The sequence below is a fragment of the Dermacentor andersoni genome, chromosome 3 (assembly GCF_023375885.2).
Source record: "Dermacentor andersoni chromosome 3, qqDerAnde1_hic_scaffold, whole genome shotgun sequence".
Taxonomy (NCBI): domain Eukaryota; kingdom Metazoa; phylum Arthropoda; class Arachnida; order Ixodida; family Ixodidae; genus Dermacentor; species Dermacentor andersoni.
Genome location: NC_092816.1, coordinates 109655175 through 109681986, shown reverse-complemented (window position 1 = coordinate 109681986; position 26812 = coordinate 109655175). Strand labels below are relative to the sequence as shown.

At 44.3% G+C, this 26812-nt stretch overlaps 1 protein-coding gene across 1 annotated transcript; it reads left to right on the top strand.

Annotated features, from left to right (window-relative positions):
- The first annotated feature begins 25 nt into the window (after positions 1–25).
- On the top strand, positions 26–24079 carry Rab35 (RAS oncogene family member Rab35). The gene is made up of 7 exons (XM_055075013.2): positions 26–163; positions 5725–5775; positions 7882–8005; positions 8669–8793; positions 10518–10642; positions 15790–15973; positions 21843–24079. The coding sequence occupies exons 1-6, from the start codon at positions 112–114 to the stop codon at positions 15913–15915; spliced, it is 603 nt and encodes a 200-aa protein (XP_054930988.1). The 5' UTR covers positions 26–111; the 3' UTR covers positions 15916–15973; positions 21843–24079.
- Positions 24080–26812: the final 2733 nt, after the last annotated feature.

Below are 26812 nucleotides of genomic sequence, written 5' to 3'. Positions count from 1 at the left end.
CGACGCCAGCGCCTCCACCCCTGTCGTGGTAACGCTCTTGTACGCCCATTTGGCCCGTGTAGACGTCGTTTATGAAATTGTTTTCCAATCTCCCACGCCTGAATCCTAGGAATGGCTAGAGAATACGACCATTTATTCAAATTACTAATAATCGGAGACAGCGGTAAGTAGCCTTTTCAAGTATGCTGTTGCCGTGACTGTCGCCGTTCCAAAGGCGAACAAAGTTCATGCCGATTTGTTCTGATGCTTGCAATGAGCGAAAGAAAAAGTGCACTTCTCTTTCGGTCTGCCCCAATTGAAGCACATCAGTGCTTCCTTAAACGTCGCGTCCAAGTTCACTGATCTTTCGTGATCGTGCTGCACGCTGCCGAAAGGTTCGAGTAGTAATCGTGCGACTACTGGCCGCTCAGCGACATGAAAGCACTCTATCTGAATATTTTTATCTCCGTTGATGGAGTTGCTTCTGAATCATTAGACGCTACCGTGTTGCTAATCTTCACGGTCTAAAACAAGAGTTTTCCTAGTGTCGTTTGTCATCTTACATTTGAACTGTCGTGAGCTGCTAAAGCGGTTGTTTCGCCGCGTTGGACTTGGGTCACCGTAGCGATTACGGACTGCGATCTGCCATCCTTCGAGCATGCAGCAACGCCGAGACACCTGCGTTTAGGGGGTGTTGCGTCTACTGCCGCGCTTTCATTGCCTGAAATGCGATCGCAGACGATGACCGCGCGGATCATTTGGCATTCTGCACGCTCAATTAAGCATAGTGACTGGCGAAATTGGCGGTGTTGCGGGAGCGCCAAGCGAAAAGCGCGCTTGCGGAACGCGCGTGCCGTCGCATCTGTAGAAGAAAATAAAACAGCTCTCTGGTGGCCAGTTTTTGTGGTCGCTTGTTTCATCGGGTTGCCAGAAAAGCAAAGTTATGCGCCGCAGAGTTTGTTTGGGTAGCCGAGGTTAGTGGCCGCGGCCTGGCCTGCTGGGCGTGATCCACATGGGAGCGTGAACGCCTTGCACCGAGCCTCTGGCAGGTTCACTCTCCGCCCGTGCCGTGTGCCTGCTGCTTTCTGTGTGCCGCGCTGACGTCGTTTCAAAAAAGCACTGCACACGTACGATGAGCCGTCGTTGGGCGCCGTTAACCGAATTCGATCGGTCGTAGTCGTACTACCGCGGAGTCGGGTTGAGCTACCGGTTTAAAAACAGCAGCGTCGCTCAGCACATGACGCCTGTGTTGCGCGAGGTGGTTCGTTCGCTTGAAGCGGTGAGGAAAGACGTCATTTTGGCCGCGGCGTGATGCAAGTGCGGGCATTTGCGGCACGCTTCCTTTCTCAGGGGACATGTGACTCAGAGCAGTTGTGCTGTGAACTCGGAAGTCGTAGCTATCGCGTAGCGCACCGAGAACGCGTCAACAGACGTTTGCTCGACAGGGGCCGGGTTCGTACTGCCCACGTCTGCGTAACTAAACTCGCGCGCCCTCGGTTTCCCGGAATCGCTCGAGCGTCCGGCGATGACAGCGGCGCCGCTTTTTTCTTTTTTTTTCTTTTTCGCCTTTTTAGAAGCGTGTTTAGTTTCATTTGTTTCTTTTTTAGCGTAAATTTATTCCGGGCCGCCGGCATTCTTCAGCGACGCGTTTCGTTCGTTCGACGTGCCCCACTTTCTATTGTGTGTGGTCCTGCGCACTTGGACAAGACAGGAATTCTTTGCCCGACGCAGCGTGCGAGTGCCGATGACACGCACTGAAAGAGACGGTTTGCTTATGGAATCGTTCCCGTGCAGTTTGTTGCGCGCTCGTTAAGTTTAGCTGATCGTGGTTTGAAGTCCTATTGTTGAAAGTGCAACAGGCCTCCAGCTACGCTTAGAGCTTTCATGCAATCCCTATCACTTTCACAAATGACCGGAAGGCATATATGCTCTATGTTGATATTCGTAGTAGTACACTAGGCTTTCGAACAGAGCTAAAAGAGGTGATGTGACTATGGATAAAATTTGTAGTTTCTGATGGTTCACCTGGCCGCATTGAGATTCTGCAGCACTTAGATGCTTTTGCATGTTCGCTGGCTGTGCAGTGATCTGCTGCAAGAAATTAGCACCGAGGAGAAGAAATGTTTCATAAAATATTTTAGAGCCCCTCAATCTTTCTGTACGTCCCAAAACTGCTTCTTGAGGTGATGCATTCGAAACATACTTCACTTCAAATGACTGCTGGTTGCATCTGGCATTTACACAGAGTGGTGAGCCCTTAAAGGGACACCAAAGACAAAAAAAAAAAGGTTGAGCTGTATTAATAAATTAGCTTTCTATAATACCCAAAAAAGCCACCCTTTCCATGGTAGAAGGCTTGATAAGCCAGTAGGAACGAGGCAGGTGACACCACCACATTGGAAGTTTCCACTCCACCTCACAGACAAATCATGGATTGTGATGGCATCTGGGGGGCTATCCTATAATTGTCCACCTAGTGGACATGTACATTTCGTCTGCTGCTGAAGTGCTGATTAGCTGGAGGCACCTGTCTCCTTTTGGCGCATACCCCAGCCCAGCCAATCTGAAGTCCATTAGCAGGCGAAATGGACATGTGCACTAGGTGTGCACTTGTAGAATAGCCCCTACACAGGCCTAGTTAATCCATAACGTACCTTAGCTGTCATTCCCACATGAAACTAATTTTTTTTTTATTGAACGTTTGCCGTTATTTTCTCTTTTAATAAATAGCCTACTACCACAAAATTAATGAAGATGCAGTTTTCAAAGAATAACTTCATCATTCTCAACTCTTAGTAGTTTTTTATCTTCAGTGTCCCTTTAATGCCATCTGTGTTGGTCTCATTTTGGAAGCATTGAAACCAATGCTGAACTACAATAAATTAGTCTTGTTTCTGCAGGTGAACCATACCAAAGGTTTCTTTTTTTTTTTTAATTCCGTACCATAGCTTGCCATTGTTTTTACAAAAGTCATCGCAAGCCCCGCAAAGTGCAAGGGAGATCTTGGTGTCTTAGAATATATGATTTTTCTATTAATGGGCTTGAGTGAAAAGCCAGCTGAATGGCACAGTTCTGCAGTGTTTATCGATGTGAAGTGCTGTGTAGCTTCATTGCTAATGTTGCTGTTGTTCAGAAACAGGTGGAAGCTTTGTACTGCATGGGGGCTCTAAAGAGCATGCCATATTAGGAAATTGAGCTCATTTTCACTTATGCCAGCAGCCTCTTTACTGGCTCTGAGCTTATGGTATGCAAGTCAAATTCTTCTACTCACTGCTGTTGTACAAGATAAGCCTTTAAACCTAAGGCCAATGACACGCCTGCATTCTTTGTTGGTTCATATCAGTCGTAATGGCACTTTGTTTGCTCTGGGCCTGTTTATCACAGGGGGCATATATCGTTCACCAATGTATGTCTGATACGAAATATGTCAAACTGGCAATTGTTATTACTCTTGCAGCGTAGGCACACATTGATTAGATTAATCTTGTAAGCCATCTTTTCTGATGAAAGCCTCATTTCATCTGTTCTGTGTCCAGTGGCTCATTTCCTTGTGCAATATTGCTCAGGCTCAGTTTGAGTGCTATAAATTTTTAAAAATTTAGAAAGTGAAGCAACTTATCATGTGTAGCACTGTAAATCTCCTTGCGACTTTCATACAATTACCATGTGAAGCCAATAGGCTGTGAAGGCCGTGGAAAGCGTGAGGGAAATGAGTCGTTTCTTTTATTATCACCCTGTAGAATTAAATTTAAATTACAGTTTGATCTATCAATTTATGTTAAACTTCACATTCTAAATGACTGTTTGCCAATTGTTTGCAGTTGAACGGATGTCTGACATCCACAGCTGCAGCCACAGGTGGTGCTCGCTAACACTCCCAGTGCTAGGTTTGAAATACATATACATTATCACACAAGAATGTTAATCAAAGTGCAGTCATTGCTGTAGCAGAGTACTCATTGCATGCGTCATGTAAAGCTTTCTTGTTTCACTCTGACTCGTGGCAAAAGTTGTGTATACTTACTGACACTTTTATGTTGTCCGTTTGTTAAGGCTATTAAACTTATTACATAATTTAACTCTCATCTGTATTTGTTTTTACAGTTAACAAAAAGAGAGAAGATAATTTCCCTTGGGCTTTCTTTGGCTTCATTATCTGTTGACTTTATTTGATTGGTTCCCCTGGTTGTTTTTGCTCTTTTCACATAAGCACACCGCTCAGAAATCGGCCAAAATGTTATACTATTTTACAGTTCTCTTCTGTGATTTGCTCCTCTTGACAACTCATTTAAAGCCTTTATGTTATAGTAAACGCATTTCTTCCCTTCACACCAGTTTAAGACCTTAGCACCATGAAACATTTCGATTTTCTATTTACATGTTTATGACAGGGTTGCCAAAGTACATTTCATTCTGGCTCCTCAGTTTATAAGCTGAGTGGGATCGCATTGTTGTATGCATTGTAGCTGGCAGCAGCTTGGCACTGACAGCAGTGACAAAGGGACATGCTGCTGTTTGGTTCGTCCGATGTCTGTGCAGACGGTTGCATAAGGATGCAGCAAGTGCAAGGGCCACATTATGTGCACCTGTGTGCTTCTAGTACACTATGTTTGTACACAGTATGTACACAGTATGTACACATTTTGTACAAACTATGTTTTGATTGAGAGCACAAGATGGTGCGCCGGTTGCAGGAACATGTCACTCAGCTCATTCGGTGGTAAACAGGTTCAGATCAGCAACATTTTCCATGTAGTAATAACATCATATTTTGTGACATAAAAGTACGAGACTTGACGTTACATGAAGTTACTTGGCTCATACCTTCCCATCTTCCTTTCATGTGTGACGCACTATTTTCCGATCGTAAATGGGGGGAGCAGTGAACAAGTCTCTCTAGCATTCATAGCGTTACCTGTGCTATGTATGAAATGGAGTATGGTGTTTAGGTCCTTTTTATTTCCCTTGCTTATTAGCTTATTATGTAATATATGTAACCTGCCCTTGTTCTCCTTGCTTGAGATTTTTTTATTTATTTTGGAATACTGTCAATCCCTCACAGGGATAATTACAGGGTTGGGAGTGAATACATAAACGAAATGCACATCGATAAGTTTCCTCAAGCAGGCAATGCAACAGACAACCAGAGAAAAAGCCAGTCAGCAACATGATAAGCACCTGTGACAAACGACGTCTTCCACGAATTCAATAAACAATTCTAGCGTTGGCTGAATAACAATTAATTCATCCAAGAAATTCCAGTCTCTAACGGCTTGTGGAAGAAAAGAGAAGCGAGACACTTTATTAGTACAATTAAATTTCTCTAGGGTAAATTTATGTTTGTTGCGTGTTTGCCTGAAAGTGTTGTGTGTAATGAATGACTTGGGATTTAGTTTGAAACTATGGTTTAGCACTAAATACAAGAATTTTAACCTGTGCCCTTTGGCTCACCTAGACAAAGTTGAGAGGCCAGCGGGTTGCAGCATTTCGGTTGGGAAATCCGTTCGCCTGTGACGATTGAAAATAAATCGCACGGCTTTCCCTTGTACCCTTTCAGGCGTGACAATGTTGTGCTTAGTGTATGGAAACCACGCAACGCTAGCATATTCCAATATTGGTCAGGTGTTCAACTTACTGGTACCTTCTCAAAGCTGAGCTGATCAACTCTTGACTGGTAGTAAACCTTAGTAAACGCACAAAAGGTTCGAGCCTTTATCTCTGATCCCACCCCATTTGTCATTTCAGGAGTTGGAAAGAGCAGCTTGTTGCTGAGGTTTGCTGACAACACTTTTACGGGTATGTCCCAGTTGTGCAACGTTTTCTGACACTCGGTTTAACTTGCCTCGTTCTTTCTTTCTTTCTTTTTCTTTTTGCTTACTAGCACATCAGTAAGTACTCAGTACCAGCTACATCTTTCATACTTTCATGATGTCGTACCTGTTTAGCCACAGTTTCTATATTATAAAAGTGTTTCTTTCTGTTAAAGGCTGCAGTACTTACTTCATAATGGAGCCTTTTCAATACCAAACTCACTGTATTAGAAATGCTTACTTTGATGATTCTTCTCTACCATCATAGCACATATAGTTGTCAAAATGTCAGCGATTTACCAACCCTGTTTTACTGGCTTAGTTGTAACAGTGTTTTAGATATTTAGCTCTGAATGCTGAAGGACTGATAGATCCAACTCATCAAGCTTGGTATACCCTAACTCACTCCAAGCTTTGCTAGTTCATAACATTTTGTTTAGACTGAGAGCTGTTGTTTGGTTCTTTAAAGCTTATATACCCTTCTTTTTTTTTTTTTACATACTGGCATTTGGGTAGTTTTGTTTGTGTTAGGTTTATTGTTTTGGCTAGTTAATGATTTAATTGCATTACAGGTTATGAGGGCACACTCTTTTTTTTTTTATGTAGATAGCATTTGATCAATAATTTGTAACGTAGATAGCGTAGCTAGCATTGAACTATCCAAATCAGCTATAATATTATTGTTGTGAACTTGTAGCATACATTTGCGATAATGTGTCATTTAAGAAGGCATGCAAGTCTTAGAACGAATGGTTCAGAAGGTTTGCAGTGCGAACATATGTGGAACAGTCCATTTAACCTAGCAATAGTGTTGTCGCCTTTGCTATGTAAGCTTAACTTGCATGATCTTGTTTTTCAGCAAATGCTGATATGGAGTACAGTGCTGTCTTCTCTTACCTTTCTAGAAGCAGCATATGCCTTTTGCTTTCGAACATGGATGGAAAGTTCGTCAGAGACTTATCAGTGGAGGTTTCTGGACTTACAAACTAAAGACATATTATAAAACTGACAAGCGATGCAGAGATTTGGCTGAATTTGTAGCTGTCATTTGCATTCAGCATGTGTCATGGCTGCACTTTCAATTCAGCTGATAAATCTCATCGTTGATTTTTCAGCAGAGCACGACCGTAGCTTACGCTTACTTTTATTTACTTATTCTTCTTTTACACTTGCTTGGCAACTCCTCCACACTGTGTATAAGCTGAAACCCCTCATGCGAGCCTTGACAAAGCTCTCCTGCTGTGCTAGCATGAAAGGGAGCTGTCAATCACCGAAAGTGCCCCTTTGTCGTACGTATGCAGTCATGTGCAGGCTAGACCACATTGCGTACTTGTTCCCTTGGCTTGTTGCGCAACAGAAAACCCATCAGTTTTAGGGTCGTCACATGCATTTTGTCTTACCAGTAAAGTTCCGTCATGAAGGTATTCTTAGTGCCATGGTGATATGTATATTTGCCCACTTACAGTATATTTAGCAGCCATACACGCTACAGAGTCCAAGGACACATGTTTTTATAAAAGTCAGTAAAACATAATATAGTATTTTGAAAGTGCATAAAACAATAGATTACTGACACATGGGAGCAGATGCGATTAATGCAGATAAATGAACAGCCTAGAAAAGGACAGCTGCATGGCTGCATGCTTTGTGTGCCCAGTACACATTTCTTACTCAGTGTAGATCTGCAGGCATGTTGTATCACATGGCACCAACCAATTTGTCGATCACCATTGGCAGGCAAGGACAGTTGATGTGTTACTCCTGAAAAATCACTATAATAAGTTCATATTTGGAGTCCGTATGGATGGGTTTCATCACGGTCAATGGGAATGTGAATGGGACAGGTAAATTTCAGAAAGGCAGGTCCCACGCTTAGCTGCAACTTTGCCACATAAAGCTGTGATGTTTGTATGTGAAAATGAATGATACCATTATTTGAACAGCTTCAAACGAAATGTTCCTGATTATTGGCCGGTAGTCAAACTGTTTCATTCATAATCCATTTATTTGCAGTAGCAGGCTTTTTCTGTGTCGGAAAATGTGAGCCGGCATTTGAACGGTTGAGTAATTGTGCTTGCTAAATTACTGTCAGGCAACTACATCACAACCATCGGGGTAGACTTCAAGATCCGCACACTCGAAGTGGATGGCGAGCGAGTCAAGCTGCAGATCTGGGACACAGCTGGTCAGGAGCGGTTTCGCACCATCACATCGACGTAAGTCCCGTCTGGCACTTCACTTGTATTCCACGAATTCACTGAGTTCAAACCTGTCGTGGGATTGTTTGGTGCAGCGAAACGCAACCTATGCTTGATCGAATTGTGGTTGCTAGTTATATCGCAGTTTAAACTTTTGCAGACTTCTGTCTCTACTCAGCAGTGCAGAAAACTGTAAAAACTAGTGTCATCACAGGATCAAAATTTGATTTTAATGCTAGCATAGCCCTTTCAACTACAATTTAATTCTTTATTTCGAGAACCTAATTTTAAGATGTTTATTATACTTTCAGCATCATTAAAAAATAGATGGTTGTAGAAAAGATTTAAATTGCAAATTTTTCAGGGAACTGCATTCGGTGCCTAATGTCCTGTGCCATTTATCAATATTGAATTGCTTATTCATGCAGTGAAAATGTTTCCTTAAGAAACAGCAATAGCTAAGCAATTGCCCCTGAGCAGCCACCTCAAAAGAGGCCCGCCGTTAGAGCCCTGTGCACTGTTACAGAAATTATTCAAGTGGAATTTGTTTCTGGGGAAAGTAGATGCAGCTAAGGTCTTTGTGTGAGAGCTCTTAATTACATAAGTCACAAATGTTTTATCTCACAGAATTAATTCAAGTGTCAGTCAGAGTATGGCTTTGACATTTTCATTTGTACCCAGGTATTACCGAGGTACCCATGGTGTGGTCGTGGTCTATGATGTCACAAATGGGGAGTCCTTTGCCAATGTCAAACGCTGGCTTCACGAGATTGAGCAGAACTGCGATGTCGTCAATAGGATCTTAGGTATGTGCTGTAGAATCACAACCGGGCTATTGGTACTTGACAGTGTTGTCTGTCATCAACTGTTCATTTCATTCGTTTGCACCTTGGCTGCTTGGTCTGAATGTCTACTTGATAATCTCCCCCCCCCCCCTGCCCCTTCTACCCCATTTTACGGGGGAGGGATTCACATGCTTATCACCTCTTTTTCAATATAATCCATTGTTTAGTGTTTTTGACATCGGTTAGTGACCTGCTATGTTAATGACAGCCTTCCTTTTTTTTCATCATTTGTTTTAGTGTTTTATCAGCTTCCTACTACCTCATTGCATCTTTTTTGCTGTTGCTGGGCTTTTTCTTTTCTCTTGTCCTTCTGTCTCTATAATCGCAGCTTATACCAGTGTTTCTCGAGACGACGCTCTACAGAGCCCGCGGTCTAGATGAAAGTTCAAGGGTGTGCAGAAGGTTCTGGGGTGATGCATCTGTGACAAATGTCTCCCGTAGTCAAAAGAACCAGCGAGCCGCTGCCATTGACTTGCAAGAAGTCCAGATGACAAGATCTGGAATTTTGTACTTTTCGTTGATCCTGAAAAAAAAGAGGACATTGGCTAACTTGGCAGCTGCAAATGTATTGCTTAGTCGCGCTAACTTCAACTTGACACACATTTTGCTCCCACACCTTTGCATGAAGCACAGAGGGCTAGATGAGTCCTCGAATTACCTGTGAGTCTGTCAAATCGTCTGTGGCATTTATAGGTTTGCGAACCACTGCGTTTGATAACTCGAGTGAACTAGTAATGTGTGCAGGCATTGATTCTTCACTATCTAGGCCATTGTTTGCCTAACATTTAGCTGTTATAGACCACTCATCCTGCTGAAAGAGAGATAGAAAAGCAAAGAAAAGACAGGGAGGTTGACCAGAGAATGTCTTTGGTTTGCTACTGTGTGTTGAGGAAGTGGAAAAAGGGTATGAATTCTGCTGAATGTTATTATAGGCTGTCCAGGATGTAAAGTCCTGCAATTTCAGAAATTAAGCAGTGTGCATAGTTTGTGCGCAGGCAGGTACTAGTACTGGCTGTACCAAGTGAAAAGGAACATTGGGTGTGCAGTTCACTGGTCCAAGATGATCTGGAGCAGTAAAGGAAAGATGCAGTTTTGATTACAATGCAGTTGATCACTTCGTCTGCCTGTAGCTTTTACTATTACAGTATTTTTTCCAACAAAATTATTGTCAGAGGAATGCTTTCAAGCCATGCCTTAGAACTGCAAGTTAAAAGCTAAATTTCCAGCTAGGTATGATTATTTTCACAATCTCTAAGGATTGACAAATTGTGTTGTTCACTGCATCATGCACTCCTTGTAGTAATCTGCTGCAGCATCTTAGCAACTATGGTGTTGTGCTGAGCACAAGGTTGCAGGATCAAATGCCAGCCGCAACGGTTGCATTTCGATGGGGTGAAATGCAAAAACGCCAATGTCCCCTGTATTGAAGGCATGTTAAAGATCCCCAGATGATCAAAATTTATTCGGAGTCCTCCACTATGGCATGCTTCCTAATCAAATGGTGGTTCTGGGACGTAAAACCCCTGAATTGAATTCTATTCAATTCACATTCTAGGGAACAGTGGCAACTTTTATTGCAGTTTTACATTTAGTCTGCAGTACTGTGAAGCAAGCCACATATAAGAATAAAAAGTAGTTTGTAATTAGCTTAGTTATGCAATCACTTTACTTTTGTGACCTTTCAGTGGGCAACAAAAATGATGACCCAAGTAGGAAAGTAGTGCTAACAGAGGACGCACAGCGTTTTGCTGACCAGATGGGCATACAGCTATTTGAGACAAGCGCCAAGGAGAACATCAATGTCGAAGAGGTAAGCATTGTGACTTTCAACAATTGGAGCAAGTCTGCCCTTGACATCTTATTTACTGTAGTTACCCAAATCTAACGTCCAGCTTTTTCTGAAGAAATGGGTCCGAAAATTGCCCGCGCGATACAATCGGATACGAAACCAAAACCGTATCCGCGGCATTGGCAACAGCCTACCGTCAGAGCCGTCAGACAAGTCATCAACATATCCATTTTGTGATGGTGATAGCCTCTTTGGTCTGGCCACCAAGATTGCGGCAACTGTTACCACTGGTGCAGCCACCATCACAGCATGATTTTGAGAAGGCTGCAGGCAGTTTATATTGTCCTCAACTTTTTGGCCAATAACTTTCAGAGACGCTATCACTTGCGCAAGATTTTGAGTGGCTATCTGCGCACAGGGCCAGGAACACTGTCGTACGCGTACTTTGAAAGTTGATTATGATGATGAATGGGTTTTAACGGTGCAAGAGCCAGTTCTGGCCAAAGAGCGCCAGACACATGGTGCAATGAGTTAACAATGGTACATCAAGACCAGGAATGTAACATGGCTGTAAAGGGGCCTAAAATCAGTCGCCTTATACATGCATAAAATATATATGTACTTACAATACAACAATGACAAGTGACGTGTACGATGATCATAAAATATACAGGGGGAAGTGATCATAAGATAAAAAAATGTAAGAATATGCAAGTAGCACTAATTCCTCATCTGGGCCCTTGAGCACAAGGGCCGGGAAGCACACGCTTTAAGTGCTACTATCGCAGCAGCAACCTCTGATAAGAGGATGTACTACAAATCGCTTGGGTGTATAACATGTGGTAAACCAACATTGTTTAAAATTGCTAGGGCTAATTTACTGTCGAAGAGCGGGGCATTGCCTGGGAACATCGCTAAATGTAGTGGAGCTTGTTGATGAGGTGGCAAACGAAAGTGTTTCTTTCTGTGAGCCTCTAGTTCATGACATCCCAGCAACACGTGAAGGACAGTCAATGGTGCACCACATTTACCTCAGATAGGTGGCACATAACCAATCAGCAGGTACAAGTGCGGGCCATTGTGTGACCGATTATAAGTCGACAGATGATGACCTCATGATATATATACAGCTGTATACAAGCCTCATATGGTCATGCTTGGATTATGGCACTTAAGGATGCTTGATCCTGTTCACCACTTAGGAATCTGCCTGGCCACAGGTGCATTCAGGACAAGTCCTGTAGAAAGCTTCCACGTAGAATCAAACGAGTGGTCACTCCAAATACAGAGGTCATCTTCCAGCCTCACATATTTCTTTGAGTACATTTGGACCCTGAACATCCTTGTTACACAACCGTAAATGACATGACACATGCCACACTGTTTCATAATCAACAGTTGCAAAAGTGATAGTACTATCTCTAAAATCGATCGCTCGAGAATACCTCCCCTGTCCGCTTGGTGTCTGTAGCCAGTGAAGTGCAATGGCCACGACGTGCCGCTTTCATTGTGAAAGCTCATTAAAAAAAATTTTTTTTAATCCCATTTGCGAAGGTTAATTCTGCACGTCTCGTCTTTTCCGATCGCGAACGTGGGGGGCATGTTATGCAGTCAAGCCCACATATAAGGGACCCAGATATATCATTCTATCGGTTGTAACGACTGCATTTCAGTGCACTTACGATATTCCGACACTCCCTTTCGAAACTGCTTGTAGATATAACGAACGCTTTGAACCCAGTCTCAATAAAAAAAAAGGGGGCACATGCGAAGTGCCAAAGAACGGAAGCGCGACCAAACTGGGCGCACGTCAGCGTGGGCCCCCACTCCAGTCAAACTGCTTCGATGATATGGTCTTCCAGGTGAGCGAGTGACCGCCTCGCATGAATTTGGAAAGCCGCGTAGATGGTCACGCGACTTCAAGGCACGCCCCCAGGCGCGTTCTGCACGAACAGCATGGCATGGGGAACATGCGCCAGTGCAATTGTAACTGATGATAAGACGGCATCCCTTCCGTTCTTATGCAGTTGTCCCTGCAGCACCGTGTGCATTACACTTGTTTCAACAATTTGGAATGACCATCTATGTCTTTTCACCATGGGAACAACGGCTGCTCAAGCATTCCTCGACGTGGCTCGACGCGGCCCGAGTCAGCAAGAACACTGCACCATTCGTTACCGCCCCACGCAATGTTGCAGAGGGTCGGCAATTACTGCACAGTTATCAGGAGATCACGGTTTGGCTGCGCTTCGTTTACGCGTTTGCCGATTTCTGAGAACAGTTCACTGTGACATTGTACCTCTCGATTTTCTTTCTTTTTTTTTTCTTTTTTTTTTTTTTTTTTTTTGCTCGAAGCGACGTAGATAACAATTTTACGGCTCTTGTATGGCTGACACGTAGTCGTAATACCGAGGCCACGATGTCCAAGAGATTTGCAGAATGGCACATGCCACAGTAATCTCCAAAGTTTATGCTTCCGGCCAACTAGAACGCTTCGCTCTCGTTTGCAGAATACAGTCATGTCCCGCTCATAGTAAAATGTATCACAAGCTCTGAAATAAAGAAAATGGTGGTTGCATTTGCTGTTTCGAAATGACAGGTGATCTGAACCGGGGGCGGTTTTGAAAGAACTGCACGGCGTTACATTTCGTTCTCTATATAGACGTTTCTAACAGAACTTTGCAGCTAGGTGCGGGAACACACCAGGAACAAAAATTTACACTGACAATCTGGTTTTCCGACCAAAGTGCTGCAGAATTTTAACTGCTGATGCCAGCTTCGGTGCAGTTAATTTTTGGGCATATTTAAGGGTGTGTCCATATACCAGGCCCACGCAGCGGCCATCAGGTACTTCCTGTCGGTCCCTGCATGGGACGCCCGCTGACGCGCATTCTGCAAAACCTTTAATAAAGTTTATCCAATCCAAATCTATATACTATCGCGAACTACTGATATAACAACCACTTTTATTAGAACCATTGATAAACGGGTTTGATGGATTTATCTTTTAAGAATCGGCAGTGTGTTACATTCTGGTGCACTTCTATTTTCTTATTTTGAGCCCACAAAAGTTGGTGCGCATTAGATTGAGGGGCACATTAGAATCAGGTAAATCCAGTACTTTGCATTTCATGCCCTCTCGACTGGTTATTTAAGCATATCCTTCACATAGATTGAGATGTTTGTTTTGTCGTGAAATCACAATTGCACTTAAAACCTACTACAGCTATTGAGAACCCACAATGGCAACTTTTTTCAGGGGCGCCCTGCTCTGTAAAAATATCTTGGGGCACTTAAATAGCATCTTAGGTTGAGCCGGGTTTTCTCACTGCATTTAACTCACAGAGCAAACCTGGTTTCTCTGAGTAAACCATGTTTTCTGAGCCTCCACATTCTTGAGCCACCATTTTCCCTCACCTAGCCTTGCTCAGGCATCTCATATTCTGAAATGCGTCTGAAAAGGGAAGAGGCAGGTGGTCTTTAGACGGTCTTTAGACCAGTTCTTCCGTCTTGGGTATTGAAAGAATGCCAGAACAGATATAGGAAAAAGCTTTCGCAGCAGTGACTGCTGCGTCATCTAGCTGTGTGAGACGGACACACTTTCCCAATAAACGAGAAGAAAGGGGGTTAACCGAGGGGCCCGATATTTATTAATCATATCATAAGAAGCCATCAAACAGACACCAAGGACAACACAGGGAAATTACTTGTACTTACTAATTGAAATAAAAAAAATATAAATTAATGGAATTGAAAGTGGATGAAGAAACAACTTGCCGCAGGTGGGGAACGATCCCACGTCCTTGCATTATGCGTGTGATGCTTCTTTACCAATTTAGCTACCACAGCGCCGTCTTCCCATCCACTTTCCGGGGTATTTATGTGTTACTACTAGAACTAACCCTGGGAGTGTTAGTCAGTGCCACCACTCACAAACCATTATTCTGCTGAGCCATGCTGAGCCGTTTGACCGAGTCGACGAAGAGGAAAGCAGACAGCTGCTGGCAGGCAGGAGAAGGCATTGCACCAACGAACGCAGACATAGCGGTTATCTCAAAAGCTTCAGCATGCAACAAACAGTCACAGGTTTCACTTTCTACGACAGGGAAGGCGAAAACAGAAGCTAAACTACAATGCAAACCGTAAGCCACTTCACTTTTAGCAACCTTGGCGGCAGATGGGGAACATCCTTTCTGCCGCAGGCATCACAAGTACGTGATCTTTTGGGGGGAAAGCATCTGGTCAATAAACACACACATGCTACCTGAAGGCATCTATATTATCGGATTCGATACACTCATTACGTAATGAACGAAAAGAGGGGTTAACTGAGGGGCCCTTACTTACCCAATAGGTGTTTCTAAATGTGCAAATGGTTGTATACAGTAGGGTAAATAATCACCCTTTCTTCATCCTCCATTACTTCTCTCTGGATGTTGAACATCCTCTGTCCTTTGTAAACAAATTGACAAAGCTTTTTTTTAATGTTTTCTGCGCACGAACCAAGTAAAATTTGCTCTGCGAGGCACCACTATACACTAGTCTCAGCAATACCTGTTGCGTTATCAGGGAATCGTAGCTAATGAACTCCTCATACTTAGAACAGAGAGGCTTTTGACAATCGCTGTTCCAAGAACAGCTTGGTAGTCACATGATATTGCATAATAAATTCTGTTTCTACTAGGAACGGCACTTTGTTTGTTCATGCTGAAAGATTGAATGGGTCCTTCGGTACGTGCATTACGGGAACACCAGGACATTTGCTGTTTACTTAACCCACAATAAAGCAGGCTTCAGTTCATCAGTAATTGAAACTCAGTGAAATGGAATGGCCTGACCTGTACTGCAAATGTACAAGAACCGACTGTCAGTCCCTTCCCATGACAGAGCTAAGGGGAGAGCTGCTTCAAGCCCTATTACAAACATATGATAGCAAAGGTAAAAAGAGGTCTGGCACTAAAGAAACAGTCAAGTCACTGGGAATCTCCTCCCTCCTGGATCTGATTTTGGATTATTTCATTTCATTTATTTTCACCTTAAAGGCCCGGAGGCATTACATAACGGAGGGCTTTAATCCTTGTAACAATGTTAGAACAAATGTACAGACCGGGGGACTGCTCTTTCAAGACCTGTACCCATGTGTGTCGTCTGCTTGCCCCTGCGTACAGATGTTCAATGCCATTACACGGATGGTGCTCAAGAGCAAGAAGGAGCAGAAGGAGCGGCAGCAGGTGCCCGAGGACAAGCTGCGGTTAAAGCCCGGTGGCCACAAGAAGAAGAAGCAGTGCTGCTGATTGGCGGCGGCCCTTCCCCCACCACCACCAGCACCCTTCCGTGCAGCTCTGGTTGCCGGTGAGCAAAGAGGGCAGCTTTACCTTTGAACTTGCAACACCGAAAGTTGATTAAAGAGGCACTTAAAGAGAAAACAGAAATGATTTCAACGGTATAGTGGAACCCCGGTTACGCATCCCTCAATTTTGTGATGTCCCAGTTTTACAACGGGCTATTACATTCTCGGTAAATTCCAAATAGAGACGACGACCCTTAACGTAAACGTGCCATATTAGGATAGTAGTGAAGACAAATGCCGCAGTTCCCACAGCATGCCCGCCATGTGCTTCTATGTCACTGGCAGCTAAGCGCGCTCATCTCTGTTTGTGTCCCCTCAAAGTGTACATGGCTATGTTATCGCCGCACATGTGCCGATATTAACGATATTATTAATTACTGATACGGAAGAAACTGTTTCAACGCACGTAATGCACTCACGAGAAGAGGGAAAATCGCGTTCGGCGCGTTCGGCTTGCTCCGCCTGCCGCCATTTTTCTTTAGGTGTCCCGCACTCTTACAGCGGCAGCCGCCTGTTTATTGACATGTTGTCATCCCACAGAAAATGCGGTATGAAAAAAAATTATTTTCGCGGGAAATTTAACTCCTGTAATGATCGCAACTCCGAATTTGCCTCAATTTTTTTTTACAACAAACTGCTACCATTATGTGAGTAAATACGGTAAGTACAGCCCGCCCAGCTGTACTATGGTGCTGGCAATGAATGACCAATTGCAGCGGCAGGATGATGGGGTTGACAACAAAGGCCCCATGGTGCTACCACAGTGCAAAAAAATGCCATTCTTAAGTGTAAGAGGAGGTTTAATAACCCAGAAATGGCACCAAAATGAAAGGCAGGTAGCGACCAGCCTTTTCTTTGGCATCTCTATGGGAGCCTGATAGCATTTTGGAATCTTGCATCAAGGAATCCCCATAGCCACGATGTCATGCTGAAATTATGGCTGTGGGATTTGGAAAACAAAATTTGAGGAATTGAATTTTACCTTCATCTTGTGTTCTAGTTATCAACCTGTTACCATACAGTTAACAAAAGTGGAGCCTTGATTAAATATTTTATCAACCTACATTTATGTAGTGTGTCTTGTTAGTGTCCCTTTAATGTTTCGATTTCGTGTTTGTGTGAATTATGTAATGGTCCACACAGAGGCTGCTTACATCTGTAAAATTTGGAAATGTGCCTCAATCTTTCACCTTGATCTATGATGGTTATGCCATCATGTCATCAGCGCTAAAAGTTACATTATTTTCACTGATTCAGCTGAATTCTTTTTTCATTCAGTCTTTACAAGCTGTTAAAGAGAATTGAATTTGTTACCACTCAGTGATCATGGAACAGCACATATGTAAATATTTAAGATATTGAGAACACTTGTCCACTGAAAACAGCACAGTGGCACTTTAGAAAACTTTCCTTAGGGCCTTAGTCAGGCAGACAATGTACTGCCTTTAGCCTTGATATCCAAGACCTTCACTGTGTCTAAATCAATGCTGAATAAATAAATAAAATAAATCAATTTGCTTTGGAAATCTGCAGTGGTTTCGTTCATGCAAAGAAAACATTGTTGTTGGTTACCTGTAAGAATGGTAAACGGGATGCTCTGATTTGAAACCCCGTGGTTGTATTTATCAAGTGCAAACATAAATGAAGCAGGGTACCTTCCAGCAATCCCAATGTCATGGCGTGTTTGGGAAAGTTTCCAAGATACAGTGCCACCTGAGTTTGTCATCCAGTCAGTGTGTTGGCAAACCCATTTATGTGGCATTATGTGATCATTCCTCTGTCCTGGCACAAGCATAGGTGCTCCATGATTTGGGTCTAGCTTTGGATCCTACTTGTGAGTCCTGAAAGTGCTCTTGGTAACAAAGGAAACAATACCATACTAACAGTGCACAAAAAGGGTTTTATTTATCCTTCTATACAAAATGCCAGCTTGTGTATGTAGACGCACGGAGTAGTTCCGCAAAGTGAGAAGAAAGTCTGGAATTCTGAGAATGAGTCAGCAACTATGTGGGAATATGGCCTTTGTATAAGACTCTAACATTACAGGCCTACTTGTACTACAAAAAGAAAACATCTTATTGCAATAGCAATTATATGGACACTCCAAGCACATTTCTGCTGTTGGCATCGCCCTCGCCGTGAGGTTCCGTATAAAGTCCAAGGGCAAAAAAATTGCTTCCGCACACCGTATGCTGTATGTGCAAGTGAAAGCGTGCGAGGGTGAGCCGGCAATTGCAGCTCAATCTCGCGCACGAAAGAGAGGAAGCGCACCGTCTCCATCACGCCCAAGGCTTCTGTGGGGAGGGGAGGGGAGGGGGGGGGTGCATTCCCCTCCGTATGCCCACGTGTGCCCGCTGCAGGCCACTGTATCTTGAAAGCCATCTGCGACTTGGGTAAGGTCCGCCCTCGGTAGGGAGAGGGGGGGGGGGGGGCATTCTACTCGGGGTGGTGTAGTCAGCTGTGCACGCCCACCCATGCCGCTGTGTCTTGAAAGCCATCAGCAACATGTAGAGTCTGCCGGGCGCAGGGGAAACTGATGATCGCAGCTCAGTCTCGCGTGCCATATGTGGAGCAAAGCAGGGAGGCGGCGCAGGAGGGAGGAGGTACGGCTTTGACTCCGCCAACAAGTGCGTAGTTCGCACGGTCGTGCATCCTGTATCTTGAAAGGGATCTGCAAACGGCTCGTACCTTTGTGCGCTCTGTGTTCTCGATATGAACACCACGAGGAAGCAATGCGAGGCACTACTGTCCAGCTCGGCCCTCGACGACCGGCTCAAGCTAATCCAGAGAGCCGAGGAGATGGCAAGAGCCAGCGGAGTCCTGGTCTAGGGGCCCCGACCATTAGCAATTATTCTGACTATTCTTTCAATAAAGTTTATCCATCCTATCGCCGCTCCTGGTTGGAGCGAAAGACAGCGCAAAGGTGACTTCGCTCACTGTTGCCGCCCCACTTGCTCACGCCAGCATTTTGACAGCGACTGTCCGCGCTCATGAAGTACGATGTGTTCATATTTGCTTGTGCGTGCTGACATCATGCTGTTAATTCAGTTAGTAAGCGAATGTTTCTGAATTTATACGGCCGATAAAACTACTATCCTTACTTCGTACAGCTGTGTACTAATTTGCTATTGCAATCCATGCTTCACCTTTCGGGTGAAACTGTCACTTTATTTTTTGCCGCTACAGTTAAACCTCTAGAATGAAATCAGACCAGATGCCAAAATACATTCATTATATCCAATATTTGTTTTCACGAGATATTTCTCGCATCGCGGTGTCGACAAGACACATTTTAGGTTTACTTGATACTAGAAGAAACCTTCACTTTGATAGTAGTAAAGAAACTTAAGGCCAACTATGTCACCCTAATTATTGATTATGAGACAACACCTAAATCTCGGTGATATGAATCTCTTGGATGGTGCAAAGGTTCGTATCACCAGGAATTCGTATCACCCAAAAAGATAAACATATCAGGAAATTGCATGCGGCAATGAAATGGCTGACTTGGTCAAAATTTGATCAAAATTAGTGACGCGATTCATTACTATAGTCACATGGCGTGCAAGGAGACCTCCTATTAGCTGATGCAAATTTGACTCAATGGCACGCTTGTTTTGTGCACATCTTGGCAACAGTGAGCTGCACACTTTGCATGCTATAAGGCCGGCATTTCAAGCATTAATGCATTTTTTTCTCGTACAGTGGTTATTTCTCTATCTCTCTGTCAAGATCTCCCTTGTTATGTAGAGTTTCTTTTGGTGCTGTGTCCTAGCTGCTGCCTCATAGTGACAAGGACATGTTTTGCACAAGATAAGGGAATCTGTTTACTTTGCGGCAGTGAATCTACTATGGAATTGTTATCGGGCGCCGAAGATGATGGAAGGGGGGGAATGCAGCTATAAGGCTACCCATGCAAACGAATGCCACTGATATTGCTCATGCGACAAGACTGGGTCACATGTGATTGCCGGCTCCTAATGACAGCCTTTTTTTTTTTTTTTTCGGGTGCACGGGCATGCAGTTACGGCTAAGTGACATAGGTTGCCGTGGCAACAGGATTGCAATGGGCACCAGCGCTTCCTTGCCGGCTCCACTGGGGATCACGCGATGGCTTGGTGCGAACCGCTTTCTGCACAGCTACGGGCAATACAAACAACCAACTGAAATCTAGCATGTTATAAGCTATGAACTTGAACTGGGACTTGAGAAAAATTTATGTATCAAAATTCATATCGGGCATAATTGAATCACCAAGACTCTAGTATACGTTTGTGCAACATATGCCCTGACGTTGTTGAACAAGTTATATTTTGTAAAACAACTCATGTGTTTAGTGTGCATTACAAAATGTTTTCTTATTGCAGTTAAACCTCGATATAACAAAGTAGATAAAATCGGCAATTTGCTTCACCATACCGAAGTTTCGTTGTATTGAAATTCGACCTCTTATGCAAATAAGTGCAGTCACCGATCTATTTTTCTTACACGGAAAGGGGCCGCAGAACTTTCTGAATCGGCCAACCGAAAACAAAAACAAATTTGAATGAGAAAACAACTCATTTTGATGAATTTGGGAGTCGGCAACGAATGATACGGTTTCATGCCAGGTCGACGATATTTTCACGGCGGTACGAATTAAGCGAAGCCAGCCACGCTTTCGCGTGCACTTCGCCCCCGCGGCTGATTGGGTCGCAGGCACTGGGATGGCGCTGTCATGAAAAGCGCCGGCAGCAGGGAGCGAATGCTTCGTCTGCCTCTCACGCAAACGTGTCACCAAATTCGAGATTACGCAACCTTCGATACTAAATGCGTGGGGAGACAGCTTACATGATGCCATGCCGTCTCGGTATGCCCACTCATTGCACATGTGGCAGATTACCTCTAAAGCAAAGTGCGCTGCTGCATATGCTCTCAGCCGCGCTTACAGGCACGCGCAGCCACGGCCGAGATGCGCGCCAACGTAACCCTGATTCTGATTCACAAGCCATTCGTCCGAGTTGCACAGATTGCAGCATTTTCTTCTAACTGCATCGAATAACTGCTTGGGCACGTCAGCGCAAAACACTGCTTGACTGTCTGACCTTGCAAGGCATACTTAAAACAAACTTTTTTGATATCAAAGTAACTGCGCAAGAGGGTACAAAACTTGATGAACACATGTTGTTCTTATATGTCGACCAATTGCAAAACTGATGCAGATTGTGGCAGACTCAAAGAAAGCAATGCTGTGAGGAGATGAAACATTACACAAGGACGCTGCTTGGCCAACTGACATAGATGATAGTGTAGTAAAAGCACCTAGGGGCATGTGTCTTCTGCCTCAGTAAAAAAAAAAAAAAAAGGAAACTTGTTGCTTTTGAGTCCCCCTTCAGTACTTGCCTAGTACTCCACTTTGATCTAGACTGTCACTGCTGGGGCTGAGGGTGTTTCAATGAGTTCCGTAGCATTGGAACTCATTGAAGCACCCCTCTTTTCGAAATCAAGCGTTATAAAAAGGACGAATAGGACAAAAGAATGTTGAGGCATGAAATTATTCAAGGGGAAAAGAACAAAGATTTTCAGATGTGGCAAGTCTGTGGAGTCGAGTAAACTTTAGGCAAAGCGGGAACATTTTTCCATGTATGTCTGTTCTTGTGCCATAAGAAAGACATGTGCACTTATTTTTGATGACGTCTTGTTTCAAAAGCTGTCAAATAGAATGCTGCTTTTAGCCTCTGAAAATGGTTTGCTAGAGGTTTTGAAGTTCTTTAAGAACCCTTGAAGCTTTCCCACAGGAAGTGCTAGAGAATCTGTCTACAGCATTCCCCCAGTGCTCTCTTTGACACCGGATGTTTGCTCCCCCTCTCCCTGGCATCTCGCATTTTCCAGGAAGACCTGTACATTTGAATGGGATTGGGAGGAAGAGGACATGGCTCATTCCCTCTGAGGGGGGAGTGTGCAGCGTCTGCCAAGAGCTGCCAGTGCGAAGAAACTCTCGTCGCCGCCATTCGCTTTTGCCCTCTTTCTTCCTCCTCCGTCTGCTCGTCCTCTGTCTATGCCCATTGCTCACCGCATCGCGGTACTTCAAGGCATCGCCAGTGTTGAAGAGGTGGGGACTGCAGTGTGCACCATGCAGCGAATTTTCTCTCTTTTTTTTATGTTTGCCCGTCTAGCCTCGCTAGTGTAGTGATCTGTACGACAGCGTGCACCTTGCCCTCCAGTCCTGGTTTTTGCTGCTGCTGTCAAAGCAAGCGTTGCTCTAGCCATGACCTGTCTGTGCGAATGTTTGTTGATAAGTGTGGCCGCGAACGACGCCCTCTGAGCTACAGCCACAAGCGGATCAGTGCTGTCTGCAGAAGGACGTGCAGCTTGGTTCACTGTAAATATGATGAAGAGGGAAGTGCAGCCAGGCTTTGGCAGGCAACCGTGCACATCCCGAAGGAGCATGTAGGGGTGGGCCTGGTGGTGGATGTTTGTGAGCAGATTGGGGTGTGCTTCACTGTGATGCAGTGCTGAGCAAGTGTTTGTACGCGGAAGATGTTGTGCCGAGGTATTAGGTCTGCACTGGCGAAATGTGGTAACACGGTTGGACAGCACGGCTGCTCAGTGGAGCACGCGAGGCCATGTCTGTCGCTCGTCCTTTTTATGTCTTTGCAAAAGCCTGTGCACTTGCATCTCCGCCCGGTCAGTCAGGTGGGAAAGCAAGCATGCAATTCTCATGTCTCTGCCCTGTTCTGTCAATATATATATATACATATATAAGTTTTTTTTTTTTAAGCTTCACTCGATAGCAATGTTGCTCCGTTATCTTTGTTGCCCTTTATTATGCCGGTGTGCTCATTGCAGCTATTTAAAAATTAGTGCTGCAGTTCAAAATGTAGTGAATTAAGGGAGAGATTTCCAGGTAGGCATTGTAGCAGACAGCTTCTTAAAGCTGTGGGGCCAGCAGGGAAGAGACTATCACCATTTTTGTTCGGATCAGTCTTAGTCACCGAATTTTCGCATGCATAGCATGAGCTTTTCTTTCCCGCACATATGACTCTTGTTTTTGAAGTGCAGAATGTGTCATCTTTCTTGCTCTTTTTCTTCCTCCACTGTGCTTTATCACAACCATCACTTGCATCATATATTGTTGTTAGTATCACTGGATGTAAATTGCCTTTCAAATACTGCTGTGTTGCTGCAGAAGCATATATATCGTTTATTGGTTATATAAATACAGATTGCTGTGGTATGATTTGCATTGCTTAAGCACTTGGCAATGCAGAGTTTTAATTGTGTCATGCTGCCAGAGAAATATCACCATCCTATGTGCCACTCTGCAAGGCACATAGCTCCCTACAGAGCAGTGTACACTGCATACTCTCCCCTTGTGTCTCTCTCTTCTCTTTTTGCGGGCAGAGTAATCTTTTGATGAGTATTTCTTACGTCTCTGCTGTGTCTCCTGGTTCATGCAGGTCACACTGGTCACTTGAGCTGCATAGCACATTTGCAAGGCATTTCACTGTGCTAGCAAAGTGCAGCAGGATGTACCATAAAACTAGTTTGTAACGAGTATGTTTTCATTGTGATTTTTTTTTTAGCATGTTGTTTTCTTAGTTCTAGCCGGTTCACTTGGGATATGATGGACGGAGGCCACAGGCCTGTTGTATGCGCAGTTTTACTCATCTTTGCACGGCCTCTCATGTAAGGAAGGTACCTGAGTTGCGCCTGGATTTGGTCAAATTTATAGTCTTAAGCATTTTTTTTTCTTTCTTTTTCCTTTTTTTTTTTCTGCAATTGGTTATGACCCAAAGGAGCTTGCACCACGATTGTGACTGTGTTTGTTGTTGAATTTGTGGGTTATGGTAAATACTTCTGGGTCATCGTGTGAAGCGAAAACACAAGAAAATGTGCCCGCACTGCATTTTATAAAGTGTGTAGTCTGCCCTTTTTTTTTTCTTTTTCGCGGACAAGAGGAAGAAAAAGAAAAAGGTGGTATTGCTCTGGGCACTTTACAAAGTGCTGTGTGCATCCCGGCAAAATAGTGTGCGCACCGCTGCGCGAAGAACATTGAAAGTAAAAAAAATAAAGAAAACAATGCGTACATTGAATTTTACAGTGAAAAATAAACATATTGAATGATACACGCATTTCAATTGTGACTTTATTTTCTGCTGCGAGGTTGAATGGTTGCCTCCAAATCGTCACAAGTGTGTTGGAGTTGTGGAGAAATGGCCTGAGTGTGATTGTAGTGTATGGTGCCATCATCTTGAAAGTTGCAGTGCATGCGCTGTCAGGCTGTGTTTAGCTCATATACACCTTGTTTATTAACAAAATTTTCTGTTGGTAAACAATATTTTATGATGTAGTGAGAGAGGCTGAGTAAATGTGGCAAATAAAAGGGACAACATTTTTTCAAGGTAAGATGTGCAGTGGTCAGCATATGTATGCATTGTGCTGAAGTTGTTCCCTAAGCTCCCTGTGGAGCATTGCTAAGGTTTTTATATTGTTGAACTGAGAGCAACATTGAAACTCCTGCACGCTCAGTTCTCTTGATCATTCTTTCCCGCCTATTTGACAGCACCTTGACATTCGGGCGCAGGGGGGCATTAAGCTAGTAGTCGTTAAGCTAGTAGAAAAGGTTCTGACCACAGGTTACAAATCAAGCTAGAACTAGGTGGTTAAGGCTGTCTGGAATTAGGAGTAGTAACCACTAGTTAACTTTCTTTGCTACATACTTTCACTCCCTTGAATTGCCATCAGGGGCACTATTTTAATGGGGGACCACTGTACAGATCATGAGACGCCTTCCAATGGGCAGGGTATGTCATCGGATTCCCCTGGCTGCTGCCGTGCCGACAGGGGAAAAGATTGAGAGGAAAATTTCCAAACAGGAGTAGTGCTGTGATGGGGCGCGGCGAATGTTGACGTCACCGTTGGAGCCATTGCTTGTGGGATTTGAAGCACTCTGTGTGTAATTAGTTTTAATTACAAAGGCGGTGATGGCTGAAAAGCTCTCTCCCCATCACCGCACGAGACCTAGTAATCTTCGCCATGTAGAAAGCATTCAAAACAGGAGCCCTGTCTGCTTTTTTTACATTTGGAATAAAGGAGCGCTGCCAGCACATGTGACGCTCGACTCTCTCGCGTTCTTTGAGGTTGTTTTCGCCGCATGGCTCGTGTCCCTTGGAATGCGGCCTCTCCGCGTAGTGCGTTCGGTGCCGGTAATCTGTGTAGTAGCGGAGTAGTAATAACCACCATAGTAGTAAAAGTGTTGGACGAAACGGTCTTTCCAGGAATTTCCGAGAGTGGGCGCTGGTGTTGTGATGCGAACGCCATCTGACGGTGTGTATACTATTTTCCTCTTTGGCTGCGGGAAGGCGGCACGCGAAGCCTAACTACGCGTAGATTTATTGTATATTGTCATATACAGTAATGCTAACTGCGTGCTCGTCCTGGCGCTCCGCTAGGACCTTCGCAAAGGTTCGAAAGCGTCTCCGTTCGCGAGACGTACTTGCGAACGTATTCGCTCGGTATTATTGCGATAGCATTTATATGGACGCTCCAGGCGCATTTCTGCCGTCGCCGTGAGGTTCCGTATGAGTGAAAGCTTGTGAGGGGGAGCCGGAGCACGCGGTTCAATCTCGCGAGCGAGGATCACTGCCCGGATGCGTGCCCTCTTCTGTAGCGCGCGAGGCAAGGAGGGTGAGGCGAGCAAGAATTATTGAGGGACTTCACAGGCGAGGGAGTAGGTGCGTTCTCTGGCGGCTGGCTGCCAGGGTGTCTCGATTTCCTCCTCGCCCGTCGCTCCGTACAGCGTGGAGACAGGTGGAGACATCGCGGCGTCTACTACGGCGTTGGCCACGCGAATCGCGGACGCCGTAGTTTGGTGGACGCCGCAGGGACGCGTTGCCGGCGCCGGTAAAAAGCAGCCATATTGGATTTTGCACTAAACAATTGCATTTACGCTTTCCGTTTGAGCACCTCCATCTGCTTTGTTCCCACGTAAGTTCCATGCGCTTCCGTTTCTTATTTTCGTACCACTGCGGAGTTTCTCTAAAGTGTTTTTTTTTTATTCCAGGTGACGTCCTGCGCTATACAGTGAACTCTCACTTGAGTGAACTTCAAGGAACCGAAGGAAATAGTTCACTTAACTGAAAGTTCACTAAACTGAATATTCACTAGACCGACATAAGACATGGCACACAGAGTGCAATTCATGGAGCAAAAGACATGGCATCCATAGTGTTAGAAATTTGTGAAATGGAATTTGTATATATCAACAAGTACAAGGTTCATAACAGTTATAATGCTGCCTTTCTCACTTAGAAAAAAAATCTGTAATCTTCTTCTGCACTTGTACCTTTAAAGCACAGGAAGTAACAAAACTGTTCAAATAGTCAATGTTTTTGTACACTTCCTCTGGCACAGCTTGCTGTTGAGAGTCTCTCAACTTTCCAATGTACCCTACAACCTCAGCTAGAGTTATAGGGCTTGAAAGTGGCTCGACAGTTGCCTCTTCTTCGTCGCACTCTTCTTCTTCTTCAGGGCGAACACTGGAAACAATCTCCGAGATTACATGCTTGCTCGTTTTGAGCGGGCGATCTCGGAGGCCACGCCAACTGATCGTAAAAATAAGCCTTGGTCCTCTGAGCGAGTTCGTTAAACTGAAGTATTGACTGTTCCGAAATTCGTTAAAGTGAAACATTTTTGCATAGAATCTATAAGAAAACTGCCGGGGATTTTTAAAAAGCTTGTTATTCTGAAATATTCGATAAACCGACGTTCGTACAACTGAGAGTTTACTGTATACCATGTACGTAGGCGCACTTGCGCGATCGACGTCGGCTCTCCAGCTGGGAGAGCGGCGCCCGCGA

Excerpts from the sequence above, each read along its gene's own strand:
- Rab35 (XM_055075013.2), top strand. The coding sequence starts at position 112 with ATGGCTAGAGAATACGACCATTTATTCAAATTACTAATAATCGGAGAC. Across the intron at positions 164-5,724 it reads ACTAATAATCGGAGACAGCG|GAGTTGGAAAGAGCAGCTTG; the intron begins GTAAGTAGCCTT and ends TTGTCATTTCAG. Across the intron at positions 5,776-7,881 it reads TGCTGACAACACTTTTACGG|GCAACTACATCACAACCATC; the intron begins GTATGTCCCAGT and ends AATTACTGTCAG.